The sequence below is a fragment of the Notolepis coatsorum genome (genome assembly GCF_963971535.1).
Source record: "Notolepis coatsorum genome assembly, chromosome: 18".
NCBI classification, from domain to species: domain Eukaryota; kingdom Metazoa; phylum Chordata; class Actinopteri; order Aulopiformes; family Paralepididae; genus Notolepis; species Notolepis coatsorum.
Genome location: NC_140182.1, coordinates 93,547,003 through 93,561,051, shown reverse-complemented (window position 1 = coordinate 93,561,051; position 14,049 = coordinate 93,547,003). Strand labels below are relative to the sequence as shown.

The 14,049-nt window shown below is 40.0% G+C and overlaps 1 protein-coding gene across 1 annotated transcript; it reads right to left on the bottom strand.

The window, feature by feature from the left end:
• Positions 1-844: 844 nt before the first annotated feature.
• On the bottom strand, positions 845-12,097 carry prkar2b (protein kinase cAMP-dependent type II regulatory subunit beta). The gene is made up of 11 exons (XM_084334744.1): positions 11,700-12,097; positions 9,077-9,112; positions 7,333-7,385; positions 5,720-5,803; positions 3,658-3,764; positions 3,320-3,473; positions 2,348-2,449; positions 2,185-2,259; positions 1,975-2,043; positions 1,719-1,857; positions 845-1,544 (listed from the first exon to the last, which is right to left on the bottom strand). The coding sequence occupies exons 1-11, from the start codon at positions 11,968-11,970 to the stop codon at positions 1,411-1,413; spliced, it is 1,224 nt and encodes a 407-aa protein (XP_084190870.1). The 5' UTR covers positions 11,971-12,097; the 3' UTR covers positions 845-1,410.
• Between the last annotated feature and the right edge of the window lie 1,952 nt (positions 12,098-14,049).

The window sequence follows — 14,049 nt, the reverse complement described above, 5'->3', positions numbered from 1 at the left end:
TTGGCAGAACCGCCAACAGAAGAGGGGGATGCTTGTATTGTACAGAAAAGTAACATGTTAAAATCATCCTTAACCCATATTAAGCTACAGTGAACCACAAGCAAAAATACATACAGTGAATATATATTTAGGCCCATATATAAAAGGAATGATAGGACAAGTAACCACTAGAGGCTCCTGTTTGAGAGGGGACATTCAAATAATGCACTTCCAAATGATAGTAGTTGTTGGCAGAGGTAGACAGCAATAAATAATCTTATTAATGTCATTGGAAGTAATAATCAAAACTGCATATTATGTTTCACTGGCACAAGAAGAGCATAATGACAAAAACAAAATCACATTAAAACGCAGGGAAATAAACTAGTAAAAAAAACACAATGCACTTAGAACGACTCAAATCTAATGTGGTAATCCTCCGTCCAAAGGCATATTGTAACAGTAAATACTCAAGTGGTATGTCGTGTATAGCCTATTTAAAACTATCAGCTATCTCTCAGAAGTTTGTTTTGTGCAAAAGCATAGCATCAGGCTAACAGCCACTAAACCCATACTGTAACAATGGTATACACTTTATGAAAAGGTATTTAAGGGTTTCTCAATCTCATGAGAATGGAGATATTATTTCTTAAAAAGTACAAACACTGCCACCACAGGATCATCTACATTATCCGGTGGACAAAAGTGAATGTTAAAACTGGTCATACAAAAAACAGGATGCAAACCAGAAGTAAAGATATTCAACAAAATCATCCCTTATGAATAGTCTCAAATGTTTAACAAACAACGTTTATTCATCTTCACATTGTGGTATTCTTATATCAATGGACCTCAGGGTCAATTTGTATCCTATGCTGCAAGAGAACTTACAGAGAGTAACAGTTACATAATCACTCACAAGTGGTTTGATCCAGTAAGAAATAACCTTTGGCATGTGACTCTAACAAATAATATTCATAAAATGACAAATAATATCATACTGTAGGCTTGATCGTAAACACTCTGGATATCGTAATTATTAACGGCAATTTGAACATAACAGAAATACATAAGCAAGTAACAAGGTACACTGAGTCACTGACAAAGTAAATTGATGCAAAATAAAAGAAAAGAAAGAATAATAATCAAGCAAATGATTGTGAGAAATATAACCTTGAAGAAGCTTTAAGCGACCTTAATTTGGCTTTTTTCTTTCTTTAGTAATTACACCATGACAAAGTCTTCCACAATGTAACTTGCCTCTTCTGGGATCTTGAAGTAGTTCTACTAAACGTGTGTTATCTAAAACACTAATGTGAGTATCAGGTTTTCACATTTCCTGTAAGAAAATGGTAAAAGGGGTGGGGGGGGGGGACATCCACATAAGATTGGTTTCCAAACATTGTATGGTCCATTGGTCAATCCCCAACCTCATGCCTTTTGTTCTTCAATGTCAATGCAACCACTAAACAGGGTTACCAGTTGCTCCTCGTAGTTGGCAATATTTCTCTTCATGATGTCCATGCATGGGCCCAGCAGTCTCTCAAAGGCCTGAATGTCCATGACTGGTGAACAAAGACAAGAGCGGAATAAGACAAACTTCTATTCAAGGGAATCGTCAGATTCTAGAACTCAACCCAATCTGTGGCTTGTCGGTAAAGTTCTGAGTTTTTACACTGGTATATTTACTTGCCCAGCAAAACGTGTGAGCGGGTAATAATAACACCAAAAATATATACCTAAGCATTTCACACAGCCAACGGCATAAGCTGAAGCAGCTCTGGGCTTGTTTGTTACCAGTGACAATTCCCCAAAATACTGTCCCCTGCAGCATGTGGCTATTTCCACCTCATCTTCCTCCTCTTGCTCTTTTTTCGTCTGGGAAGAAAGAAACCCAAACTATAGTGGTACCAAACAGGAATTGACAATGATAGCGGTAAATTGTACATTTCACACTTTTAATCTGAAGTAGACAGCTGTGTAAACAAACAATACCCTGGTTCTCTTCATGGTGATTCTGACTTGACCAGATTCGACAAAGTAGAAGCAATCCGCTAGGTCACCCTGCAACACAAAGCGTTATGGCATTTGTAAACTGGCACAGAAGAATGGTGACAAATTGCTTATCTATGCTATACTGCGGCAGAAGAGAAACAATACTGTACCAATTCAAACATAAAGAATGCATAGAAAACTGTATATAACCTGAGCAATAATCTGTTGTCCATCGCGGTACACCTTGGTGGAGAGCACGTCTACCACCTTCATTCTCTCTGAGAGCTGTGGATGACAGAACAATTCATTGAAATCACCATAGTCAATAATGCATGCTGCAATTTCTCTACACAAATTCGAGGCAGATTGTTACCTCTAATGATGTAAGTAGTGGTAACGTCTCGATGAATGCCTCGTATAATCTCCTCTTCTTGGCGTTATTCTTCACAATAATCCTCCTGAAGGTCAGACGGTCCTGAAAGAAGGACAAATTCATCGTCGCTATTGCAGGAGGAATCATTTACAGCCATTTTAAGAATTCACGTTATTCTTGTGCCTCAGGCCAGTTCAGTCGATATATAATATGTGTGTACTCTCATGAGCCACTCGCTCTCCAAAAGCTAGACATCAGAGAGAGAACCCTCATATTTGTGATGTCACCTGGATGTTAAATTGGGGGGCTGCTTCAAAGGCCATATGAACTAGCTCTGTGGAGCCATAGAATGTTAAGATTAGTTCTCACACAGAAACTAGTTTATATTGTAGTATTTCTAACCGGCCTGAAACTGAATTTAAATCTCTTTTAGGTGTAAGAGCTCACACAAATATTGTATGGGCCCACAAAGTCTGAACTATAGAGTAATCCCAGATTCCATGCAGCACTTGCTTCAAGAGATATATGGTGTGTATGTTTGCAAATATTGACTGAACTGCCCTTGGGCACACAAATACTATATGGGAATTCATTTTTTAATGGATGGCATTCCCCTTTAAATATAACATGTGAAGTATGAAGCACACCCATCCACCAGGGGGTGATGTGAGACAGGATTCACCACAGAGAGCAAAAGTTCTTCCCCCAACCAGAATGTTTTACATGCAGCAGCACCTTAGCACTTGTGTCAGGCTGCTGCTTGTTGTGATAAAGATGTAAAACCATTCATCATCACGATGCCATGTCATCAGCAAGATATATGTGCAATGTATAAGTACAAGCAGGCTATGCAGTTGTGCAGTGTCAAAACCACTATCTAACAACATGGTCCTGGTTCAGATAGCTGCTAAAGACAAATGTATAGTGCGGCGCGCACTGTGTGCTAGCATGGAGGTTTAATATTTCACTCACCAAGCACCAGAGGGCTCCAGGCGTCGTGGCGATAATTGTGGCTGCCCTGGGGGTGTTGTACATCAACGCTAGCTCCCCAAAGCTCCCTCGGTTGTCATAGCAACCGACCATCCTCTCTGTGCCATCAGCCCTCATGAAGATGTCAAACATCCCTCTGAATGAAACATAATGGAAGGAAACACAGGGAGTAGATATATAAACATTATATATCTCATCAATTGGTCACAGCTGTATTTTTCCAGTAGGCAGTTTCAAAACACAAGTCTTAGTACAGGGAGTGTTAATAATGCAAGAGACGTACAAATAATTGTCAAGTAAACATGGATGTAGTAGATTACCTTTCAATCACATAGAAATTGTCTCCGTCGTCAAGTTGATCAATGATGTGCTCTCCATCTGTCGAGTGCTTCTCAAACATGGCATCCAGTACTTGAGAAATCTCTTCCTGTGGTGGTATGGAATCAGAACTATTTAATATGAAAACAAACAAAATATTTCTACTATACATATACACGTGCCAGTAGTCATCAAACTCCACAACCTGCTGGAGAACTGGTGAACTGTTAGAACTGATAAGACTTTTTAACTACTGAACCCTGCATGATCTCTGGCAGGCTTTGCCATGGACTCACATATTCATTCGTTCATATATTCACATTTTCAATCATATTTGTATATGTACATTTATATTTATTGATACGACAGAGATCTGTTTAATGTGTTTAATACTTAGTATGGAGTATTGTATATTTGTACAGGGTGGACTTAGGTTAGCTGTATATTGTATATATTTGTACCGGGGTAGACTTAGGACATAGTCTGTATATTATACCAGGGTGGGCTGTACTTTATGTGCATAGTGACATTATTAACCTGTTAAGCTGTAGCCCTATTTTCAGAAATGTTGTCTAAAGGTACATGCCTAAGTAAATGGAAGATTGCTCCACTTCTACAAGGTCAATTAGCATGTTCATGGTATCTAGGAACATCTAGGGACCTGTGGGTATGTATTCCCAGTGTCAGAAATATTGTGTCTGTTACTAGGCTTGAGTAAATGGTAATGAAAAAAAGGAGAATATAAATGATGATTTCTTTTTGCATCTGTGCCGGTGAATAACACCATGTTACAATTGTGCTGGAACCGAGCTCGCTCACTGAGCTCATTCACCACCTTCTTGAGATAAAGTGTACAAGAAATCTAAGCAAATGAATAAAGGGAAGATGATTAAACAGAAGGATTTGTAGATATAGTAATAAATTATAATCCATTTGAATTATAAATTCATATTTGACCTTGAACTTGACCATGACCTTATTATGGCCAAATCATACATCTATGGATAGGGAAAAGGCTCCTCTTTCCAATGGCAGTGTTAAATTCTTATTTTCGGGTCAATCTTAAAAACATCGGTAAAAATGAAAATATACACTTTGACTGCTGTTTTGATAGGGTTAAGGTCTTTACTCTTGGCTACATTTGAAAAAGAAACACAACCTCTCAATATCCAAGGGCCCACATGTGGGCCCTCTTGAGGATGATTTGCGACGCGGCACTTTGCCGACCTCTAGCGTGTGCATTTCTTTTAATACAATATATATGTTTGTTGCTTGTCGATTGCCGTTTCAGGCGACAAAATCCGTTCAGCGGTTCTCGAGTTGCATGCCAATATATGAGGAGTGCGCCAAAGTACACTGCAAAGTACACGACACGTACACAACTCCCGGGGCTCTAGCTCCGTCAATCATTTGGCAATCTCGAAAATATTTGGACAGGGTTGTAGCCAATGAGTCTGGCTTTCCAATGATACCCCACCTGGGGATCTAATACGGTCTGTATTGATCGATTTATGATTAAAAAAAGCAAGGTCCCCTTATAAGGGGACCCTACAGCTTAAGTATACATATGTCACACTTGTTCACTCATTCAGAGAATAGAATAGATAGAATAGAATAGAAATACTTTTATTATCCCGAGGGAAATTTGACACTGCAAATCACTCAACATAATCCAACAGAATCCAGTGCAGGTCAGATTATTATATTTATTTTATATTTATATTTTATTCTTAATATCCTGGTTGTTTGGATCCTTATTCCTACATATACCTGTGTGTCCAGTAGCCCCAGAGAGAGGTCCAGGTGCATGCTAGTCTAGCTTAGCACAATGACTGGAAGCAGTAGGGAACAGCTAGACTAGCTCCGTAAAAAGAGAAGAAATAGACCTCCAAACAACTCCAAAACTGACGCACAGAGATCAAATTGATATCAATCTTCTCGTCTGACTCTGGGGAAGATGGCAAATAAGTGTATATCCCATAATAAGCTCCTGACCTCGGGTTATGTTAAATGAGGAGATAGTAGAGCAACAAATATGTGGGCACTGGGGAACATTCTACTCACTGGATCCAAATTTTTGAACAGCAGAATGTCGCTACAAGCTTCCTGTAGTCTCCGTCTCTGCTCATCTGTTTTCGGATAGGCAACCTGCAAAGAAAGGATCCATCACTCATACGATATGGCCATATGGACAGTGAGCTCCATACAGAGGACAGGTGTGAGGTGCACGCCACTCTTAACAATGCTCAAAGGGCCACTTCGCCGATTTTCAGCCTTAACCATATTCTTCTGTAATAATAAACTTAATAATAATAAACTTTATTTGTATAGCACCTTTCATACAGAAACTGCAGCTCAAAGTGCTTCACAACAGAAAAAAGACAGGCATAAAATGAGCACATAAAGTGCAGACATAAAATCACAGTTTTTCACATTAGGATCTAACATCCCAACAGGCCACCTTGTTTATGGTTTGATTCAGTTTGAAATAGACAATAATAAAACGAGTAAGATAAAATAGACAGAGTAAAATAGTGCAATAGTGCAGTGCAATAAAATAGTAGAATAGAATAGATTAAAAAATAAATAAAAGAAAAAAAGAAAAAAAATGTTTACAGTGCAATAAAATAGTTCTGGATTACTGTTCAACAGTTCAAAGTCGTCTTTACCTTCTACTTGTAATAGTAAGGACATGATAATCGGACGAAACATTTTGCAACTCCCATTGATGATGATGTAATCCGGAGGAGAAAGGACCTCTAGTGAACTGCAGATATTATTTCCTCAACTATGTTTTCAACATTCCTCATGTTGGGGATGACCACAGTTGAAAATAGTCGAGGAAATTGTGTCTTTTCTGGGTTTGTCAGCAGGGTCACAGAACACACAGAACATTATTATGTCCTCTCGATAGAATAGATAGAATTTGGGTTAAATATTGGCGAAATGCCTCTTTAAAAATGTTATTGATGTGGATCTAGATTTAAAGCAACAAATTATTTGGTAATACCCCCCCCCCCCCCCCCCCCCAGCATGATAACCAAATCAGTATCCACCCTCATCCACCTCCACTGGCTTCCAGTCAAGTCCCGCATCAATTTCCAGATCCTCCTCATCACCTAGTACAAAGCCCTTCACTCCCTGCCCCCCGGTACCTAGCGGACCTCCTCCATCCCTACATCCCGCCCCGGAGGCTGCGGTCCTCTGACTCCGGTCTCCTCTCCATCCCCACCACCAACATGCGGACTGTTGGTCCCAGAGCCTTCTCTGTGGCCGCACCCACCCTCTGGAACTCACTCCCTCCAAACATCCGCAGTGCTACATCCCTGCACTCTTTCAAATCCCAACTCAAAACCCACCTTTTCACCAAATTTGTAAATGACTGCCTGATTTCCCCTTTTTTCTTTCGTTTTCTTTCTTTCTTTCCTTTTGTTAATATTTTGTTGTTACGTTGTTCCCTTTCCCCCTCCCTTAGCTGTTAAGCGCCTTGGGTCTCCTGAAAGTCGCTATATAAATTTAAGATATTATTATTATTATTATTATTATTATTATTATTATTATTATTATTATTATTATTATTATTATTATTATTATTATTATTATTATTAGTAGTATACTAGCATTGCCTCATGTGCGTTGCGTGTCACGTCACTGTATGAAATGGAAGTGCACTTTACCCTTGGCTCTTTGTCCTCGTCATCTTCATCGGGATTGAATGCTTCAGCACACACTGCATGACAAAGAGACAGACATTAATGAAAGGCATATGCACTAGTAGTTCCAGACTGCAAATTGCTCTGAGGACATTTTTGTTTCTGTTCAACCAACTGTCGGAGAGATTTTGTAAACAAGGCCTCAACGATGAAATCAGAAGAACAAAGGTCCATGGCCACAATGGCCAACAGGGCCTTTATCCTCAGTCATAAAAGCTAAATCCCAGCCAAGATTCACAGCCGTCTCATGTGATAAATCTTTCAGTGAACATCACTCCTCTCTTCTTAAGTGCAGGGCTTTGGGGGATTTAATGAAGGTGGTGGCACTCCTTGCACCTTTCACATTTCCTTCCTGTGAATTGCGCAGCAGCAAAAGGCTAGTCATAACAAAGCTTTGCTTTTTTTTAAAGAGCAATTGAGCCTTAACCTTTTTGCGTGACACCAAATGACAAAATCCCGAACACCACTCAACCACCGTGAGTGTCGGCTTGCAAGGCCTCGAGGAAAAGGGTGTGCAAGGCCTCAAGGAAAAGGGTGTGCAAGGCCTCGAGGAAAAGGGTGTGCAAGGCCTCAAGGAAAAGGGTGTGCAAGGCCTCAAGGAAAAGGGTGTGCAAGGCCTCAAGGAAAAGGGTGTGCAAGGCCTCGAGGAAAAGGGTGTGCAAGGCCTCAAGGAAAAGGGTGTGCAAGGCCTCGAGGAAAAGGGTGTGCAAGGCCTCAAGGAAAAGGGTGTGCAAGGCCTCAAGGAAAAGGGTGTGCAAGGCCTCGAGGAAAAGGGTGTGCAAGGCCTCAAGGAAAAGGGTGTGCAAGGCCTCAAGGAAAAGTTATTGAAACACGTTTTCAACCAACGTTGAAACACGTGTTGTTGGTACTTAATTGAGATTTGGTAGATAATGAGGTGGTATGATTTGACAATCTATTGAGTTTACAGGTGTGCTGGTCCATCCTCTCTTCGTTTTGAAATGTCCATCCCCCTTCCTGAGAGTTAAAAGGGAAGCACTGTCTGCTAGTCAGCTTTGGTAGTGTGGTTGAATGCTCTCTCTTGCTCATACACCCATCATGCCAGTGGGTTCAAATGAAGGAGGCGGAGGAGGAGGAGGAGGAGGAGGAGGATGTTATCATTGTGGGAAAGGAGTAGAGGATTGGGATGCAGTTTTAATTAAACTTCGTCTTAAGTCCTGGCAATTCGTCTAAACTCCCTTACTCCCACCTAGCCATTCACAAGCTCTCGTGCTCCCAAGCATCTCAAAATCATCCATTTCCCAGTCAACCGTGCAGACATCTGTCCCAAACACAGTGCCGTTACTCTAGTAGTGTATGACCAGGGCTCATGATCAATATACCTTCTCACACAATAGCAAGAGATTAATATTCTCATCAACGCTGTACTGCACCTGGTCTGATCTCATCCCCCTGTCACCTAGTGACATATGACCCAGCCTCTGCAAAGAGCTTTCGCGGAATCTACTGTAGATAAATCAATGCTATTATTATAAGCACAGGGAAGGTGACATAAAACAGATGGAAAAATTGCTTCCAATACTGTATAAACTGAAGAAAATCGGACACATCTTTTGTTGAGCGTTCACGTGTCAAAGCTGGGACAAAGAGATCTCGTTGGCATTAGGTCACCATTGAAATTATCCAGGATATTCATCTCTACAAGACAGGTCTCCTGCTGTCACTCTGATGGTATTCAATGAGAACTCACCTGATGCTCTTCTGATAAATCTGTTAATCACTGGGGCTGCAAAAACAGTGAAAATGCTGTTAAGTTAGAGTTCATCATAATTATTTCAGTATAGCAATTGACCATATTCACATGGCACCCATTTTGCTCTCATGTCATGCTCTGGTTGGGTTCCTTTCCACCCTGTTCCCAGGATGGAAAGGAACCCAACCTGATCATGACAATGACATAAGAGCAAAATGGCCACCATGTGAATATGGCCACTGGTCAAAGAGAGTAGAAGTGTAATATCTCATGGTAACTGAATGATCAGTTAAAGATTACAAGCTGGCTAGGGTAAGATGGCATGTTTCATATGTTCTTATGTTTACATGTTTTAATTACAGGTGTAATAGCTAAATCAGACATTTTACAGCACCATGTAGGACAAATTCTCACCTGGTTAAAATAAGAAAGATTATAATTCAATAATATCTAGATTCTAGGCCTACATCCTTTGAAGTGCATGTTGCTTCTCTCAATGAAATTGAAATGAGGGGGGGGGGGGGGGGGGGTTCAGATCGCAACCACAACAATAAAGCACTTACAGCTCTAGTACAATAGCGTGGCATGAAAAATACATTAGATAGTGGGCTCTGAATCACCAATACCTAGCCAGGCACAAAGGTACCCTAGAAAATGCTCACAATAATTGAATATCATTACAAAACATGGGTCTGGTTGTGCGATGGGCTCTAGTCGTGGTCAACAAACAGCCTAATCAGGACATGCCAGGGAGATTGAGTGCACCTGTCCTCAAATAACCATTCCAGCCCAGAAGACTTGAGAGCGCTGTGCCGGGGCTCTGAGTTGCTATGCTACCTGCTGCACCTCATGGAGCAGTGTTGCCCTTGTTTTACATTTGACCCTCTTTGAACATGTACGACTGCCTTAGCTATCACTGTGTAAGCAACCATGCACAGCTCTGATATTTTGTCCAAATGGGAACAAAGTCAAGACTTCTTTTATCACAATTTTATAAAGGTTACTTAGCCTGTAGCTATAGTTGAATGTCTCACCTAGGTTAGGCCTGTGATAGCCCTACCGCCTGAACTCAACCGTGGCTGGTGCCAAGCGCTCGAGCGTCACTGTGCTGAATGCCGGTATCCCCTCAACATACTGAACTGCATGACCATCCAATTAAAGTCCAGGGGCGTTGCCAGAGTTTGAACTTTAGGGTGGCTCAGCCCTCCTAGGTGGGTCAGGCGGCGTGCTATTTTTTTGCTAAAGATATTCAAAACAAAAGCTCATAAGGGGTCATTAACCACTTAAGCCCTAAGACTTTTTCAAAGTGGTTCCATGGTCAAGGTCAAGTGGGCACTAGGTGCCACATACAAGCGTCATACACCATTGGAAACCTGGGACCGTAAGGGATCATTTGAGATGCAGCTCAATACGGTATGTCAATTATTCATATGCAATAAACTTGTTTTGAATCTCACTATTTAAGTTATTAAAATGAGTGTATAGGCTTGGGACATTATATCTATGCATATTTATTTAGCCATTGCCATGCTGAATTATCATAAGTTGTTGAAGCAATTCTTGGGTTGATAGTTTGTTACGCAGATTTGGTGCAAGATTTAATCATTTTTGACCACACAATAAATGATAAACATGATTAAAAATCCCAAAAGATATCCCATTAAGACACCAAGACCTTGGAGAACACCTTAAAAAAATGCATGCTGTGATTTGGTATCAAAAACCGTTGACATCTGGAGATTTCTGCAAGAATAAAAATGGTTGGTGATTGGATGGTGAGCACTTCTATTCTGAAAATGGCTCGGAACCCCCCCTTTATTGTCAATACACCTAGGCATGCCATATAACCTCTGAATTCCCTGGGTCTCTAGGTTGTACTTGTAAAGTTTCACAAGGCTGTGATTATGCTAGAGGTCACAATAGGTAATTATATACAGTGAGGTCAAGTTTAAAAAAAAAAAATGGTCTCACTACTTAAAATGGCTACTATGGGGACTAACATCATCACACATGAATAGATTTTGGACTCAACAGATCCACAATAGTCTCAGTTTCCCAGTCATACCCAACCCATGCAATTACAAGACTGTTTAGGGACCCCAGTATGCAGAAATATGCAAATACAAAAAAAATTTAATTGGTGAAAATAACATGATACTACAGTACATGCAAAAAAAATCATGGTTTTGCCCCAAAACTGAATGGGGTTAGTATAAGTGGGATACTCTTGGATATCCATAGACCTCATTTTCATTTAAGATATCTTGAGGTGAGAGGTCAAGGGACCCCTTTGAAAATGGCCCTGCAATTTGTTTCCCTGCCAAAATGTTGCCTAATTTAGCAGAATTATTTAGCCCCCTTCCAGACAGCGTAGCATGAATTGCTTGGTAGTAATGGATTCCTTAGGTTGTCCATGATACACTGATACACTACCTTCGCGCTAGAGTCCGTGGAAGTCTGCTAGTGGGGCTAAGGTTTTAATTTTTTTTAGGGGAGCTAAAGGAATTTAAATGGAGGCTTGAGCCCCCCAAAGCGACGCCACTGTTAAAATGCATATCCATATACTATTAAGCATATTATTCGAATCTGTAATCTGTCTACTGCAGCGCTTTTTCATTACCTATGAATTCCTCGTCGTCGTCATCCTCCTCCTCCTCCTCTCCGTTTTCCGAATCGATCTGCATGGCTTCGTCAATGAAGTTGACCGCTTTGCCAGACCTTGTGGCCGAATTTTGGTCATTGCCAAACGAGGCCCCTTTGTTCTCACTGTCCTTCAAATGGGTGAAATACTGTAATGCGAACTCGAGCAGATCCCTGGGCTGCTTCCTCAGTACTTCCACGGTAAAGCTCTGCAACAGCTCCGTCAGTCCTTCAGGGATTTCTATACTCATTCCTGTTATCAGTCTTTCGATGTGAACAAAATTCGGGTTTACTGCGAAATTAAAAATAGATATTCAAAACGCATGGAGGGGGGAAAAAGGCTGAATTGGTAAACCATCCACAGAGAATCCTTGCTATTTGTTGAATGAATATGGCTCTGGATTTTTTTTGATCCAAGCATCTTCTGCTGCTTCTGGCTACAGGAAACCCACGCATGTGACCCAGGAATCCATGGCAACCACCCACCCAGGGATTGCGTATGACTCTGAGCAGCAGCAATGGCAAGAACTGCAGTCAGTGGCACAAAAAAAAATTAGTCTAGAGAGAGAAACCTGCAAGTGCATCAATGAAAGACCATAACATGTAATCTAATAATGATAATGATAATAATAATAATAATAATAATAATAATAATAATAATAATAATAATAATAATAATAATAATAATAATAATAATAATAATAATAAATAATAATAATAATAATAATAATAATAATAATAATAATAATAATAATAATAATAATAATAATAATAATAATAATAATAATAATAATAATAATAATAATAAAAATAATAATAATAATAATAATAATAATAATAATAATAATAATATGAAGAAGAAGGGGAAAAAGGGAAATGAATGAAACATTGTTATCACTGTCATCATCATCATCATCATCATCATCATCATCATCATTATTATTATTATTATTATTATTATTATTATTATTATTATAGCCTATTATTATTATTATAGCCTATTCTTATTATATTAAAAAACACAAAATAAAATACATGTTCTAATTGTAACATTCAAAACTTCAGCTGGCCACAGAAAATATTATTGGTTAAAATAGTAGCCTATATATACCTTATAGTTTCCTTCTTCTGACCCATTCCCGTCCTTGGTTCTAGAATCTAAATGAATAGATATGACCTACATGCTGGGGACCCTATAGGGACCTCTCAGAACTGCAACATGGATACTTGACTCGTGCCTTTTGTACTTTCATTTTCATCAAAGAAAAGGTTTGTTCCATCCAGGTATAGTTATTCTCTTGCATGGGCCAATTCAACTCTATTAATATCATTCAGTCCCCATGGTCTATAGTCCCAGCCCTCACTTTTGTGCTTCTGGCCGTTAGTGCTATTTGTTGGGGAAAGCGCAGGTGGGTGTACGAGGAAAATTGCCATGAGGATAATATGCAACAAGGTCCTTTGTCTCAGTACCATGAATGTATGACACAACAACTCTGGGAATTAGTGTGTTGCGTAGGGTTTGATGCACTGATGAACACACTGCTGATTTGCCACAAACGGAGGGACGGGTTAATCAGCAGAGGGTATACATTTAAAGAAATGTAAAATTCCCAACACGGCAGCACAGCCATCTTCTGCCATGGTTACCAGCCATCCATGCGTCTGTAGTGCTGCTCCAGGACCCCTCCCCCTGCTGTGGCCCATATCTGTCACCATCTATTTTGTGGACATACTCTGGCTCGGGCGGTGAGCAGAGAGGGGAGCTTGTGTTACTAGCGGCCTCTAATGCAACACTGCTGCTACTCAGCTGCTTGCTTTCCAACTTCATTACACAAAGGCAGTGTCATCAGAACGCTTGGCAAAGCCATTATGTATAGTGGCTTTGCCACGCGTTCTATTTAGCATTAAGGTATGGAGGACTGGCTAGACTGGTATATTACCAGTGTATTCATACTCATACCACTGTATGTAATGATACGGTACATACATTAGCTTAGCATATTAACTATAGCTTTCTCATATACTCCATATACACATGTCAACTTAATGTCATTGTACTTTGTACTTGTACTTTATGACAATAAATGTAATCTAATCTCATAGCCTCATCCTGGCATCTAATTAAAATGAGAAAAGGGCAGTGTGCGAGAAGATAATTGTGACTCATCTCTCCCTGGAATATATGCCTCCCAAAGAGATCTGTTTAGTGAATTATAATTGATAATAAGTAACATATGTGGTATTTGCATGCTGGATATGGGAGGGTACTGGGTGGTATGAGGGGATCTGGGAGGGTATGAGGGGATCTGGGAGGGTATGAGGGGATCTGG

Bases quoted from the DNA above. Each gene is read 5' to 3' on its own strand.
- prkar2b (XM_084334744.1), bottom strand. From the start codon at position 11,970: ATGAGTATAGAAATCCCTGAAGGACTGACGGAGCTGTTGCAGAGCTTT. The intron at 5,804-7,332 runs GTAAAGTGCACT...CTTTCTTTGCAG, and splicing joins ACGAGGACAAAGAGCCAAGG to GTTGCCTATCCGAAAACAGA. The intron at 3,474-3,657 runs GTAATCTACTAC...TGTTTCATTCAG, and splicing joins AATTTCTATGTGATTGAAAG to AGGGATGTTTGACATCTTCA.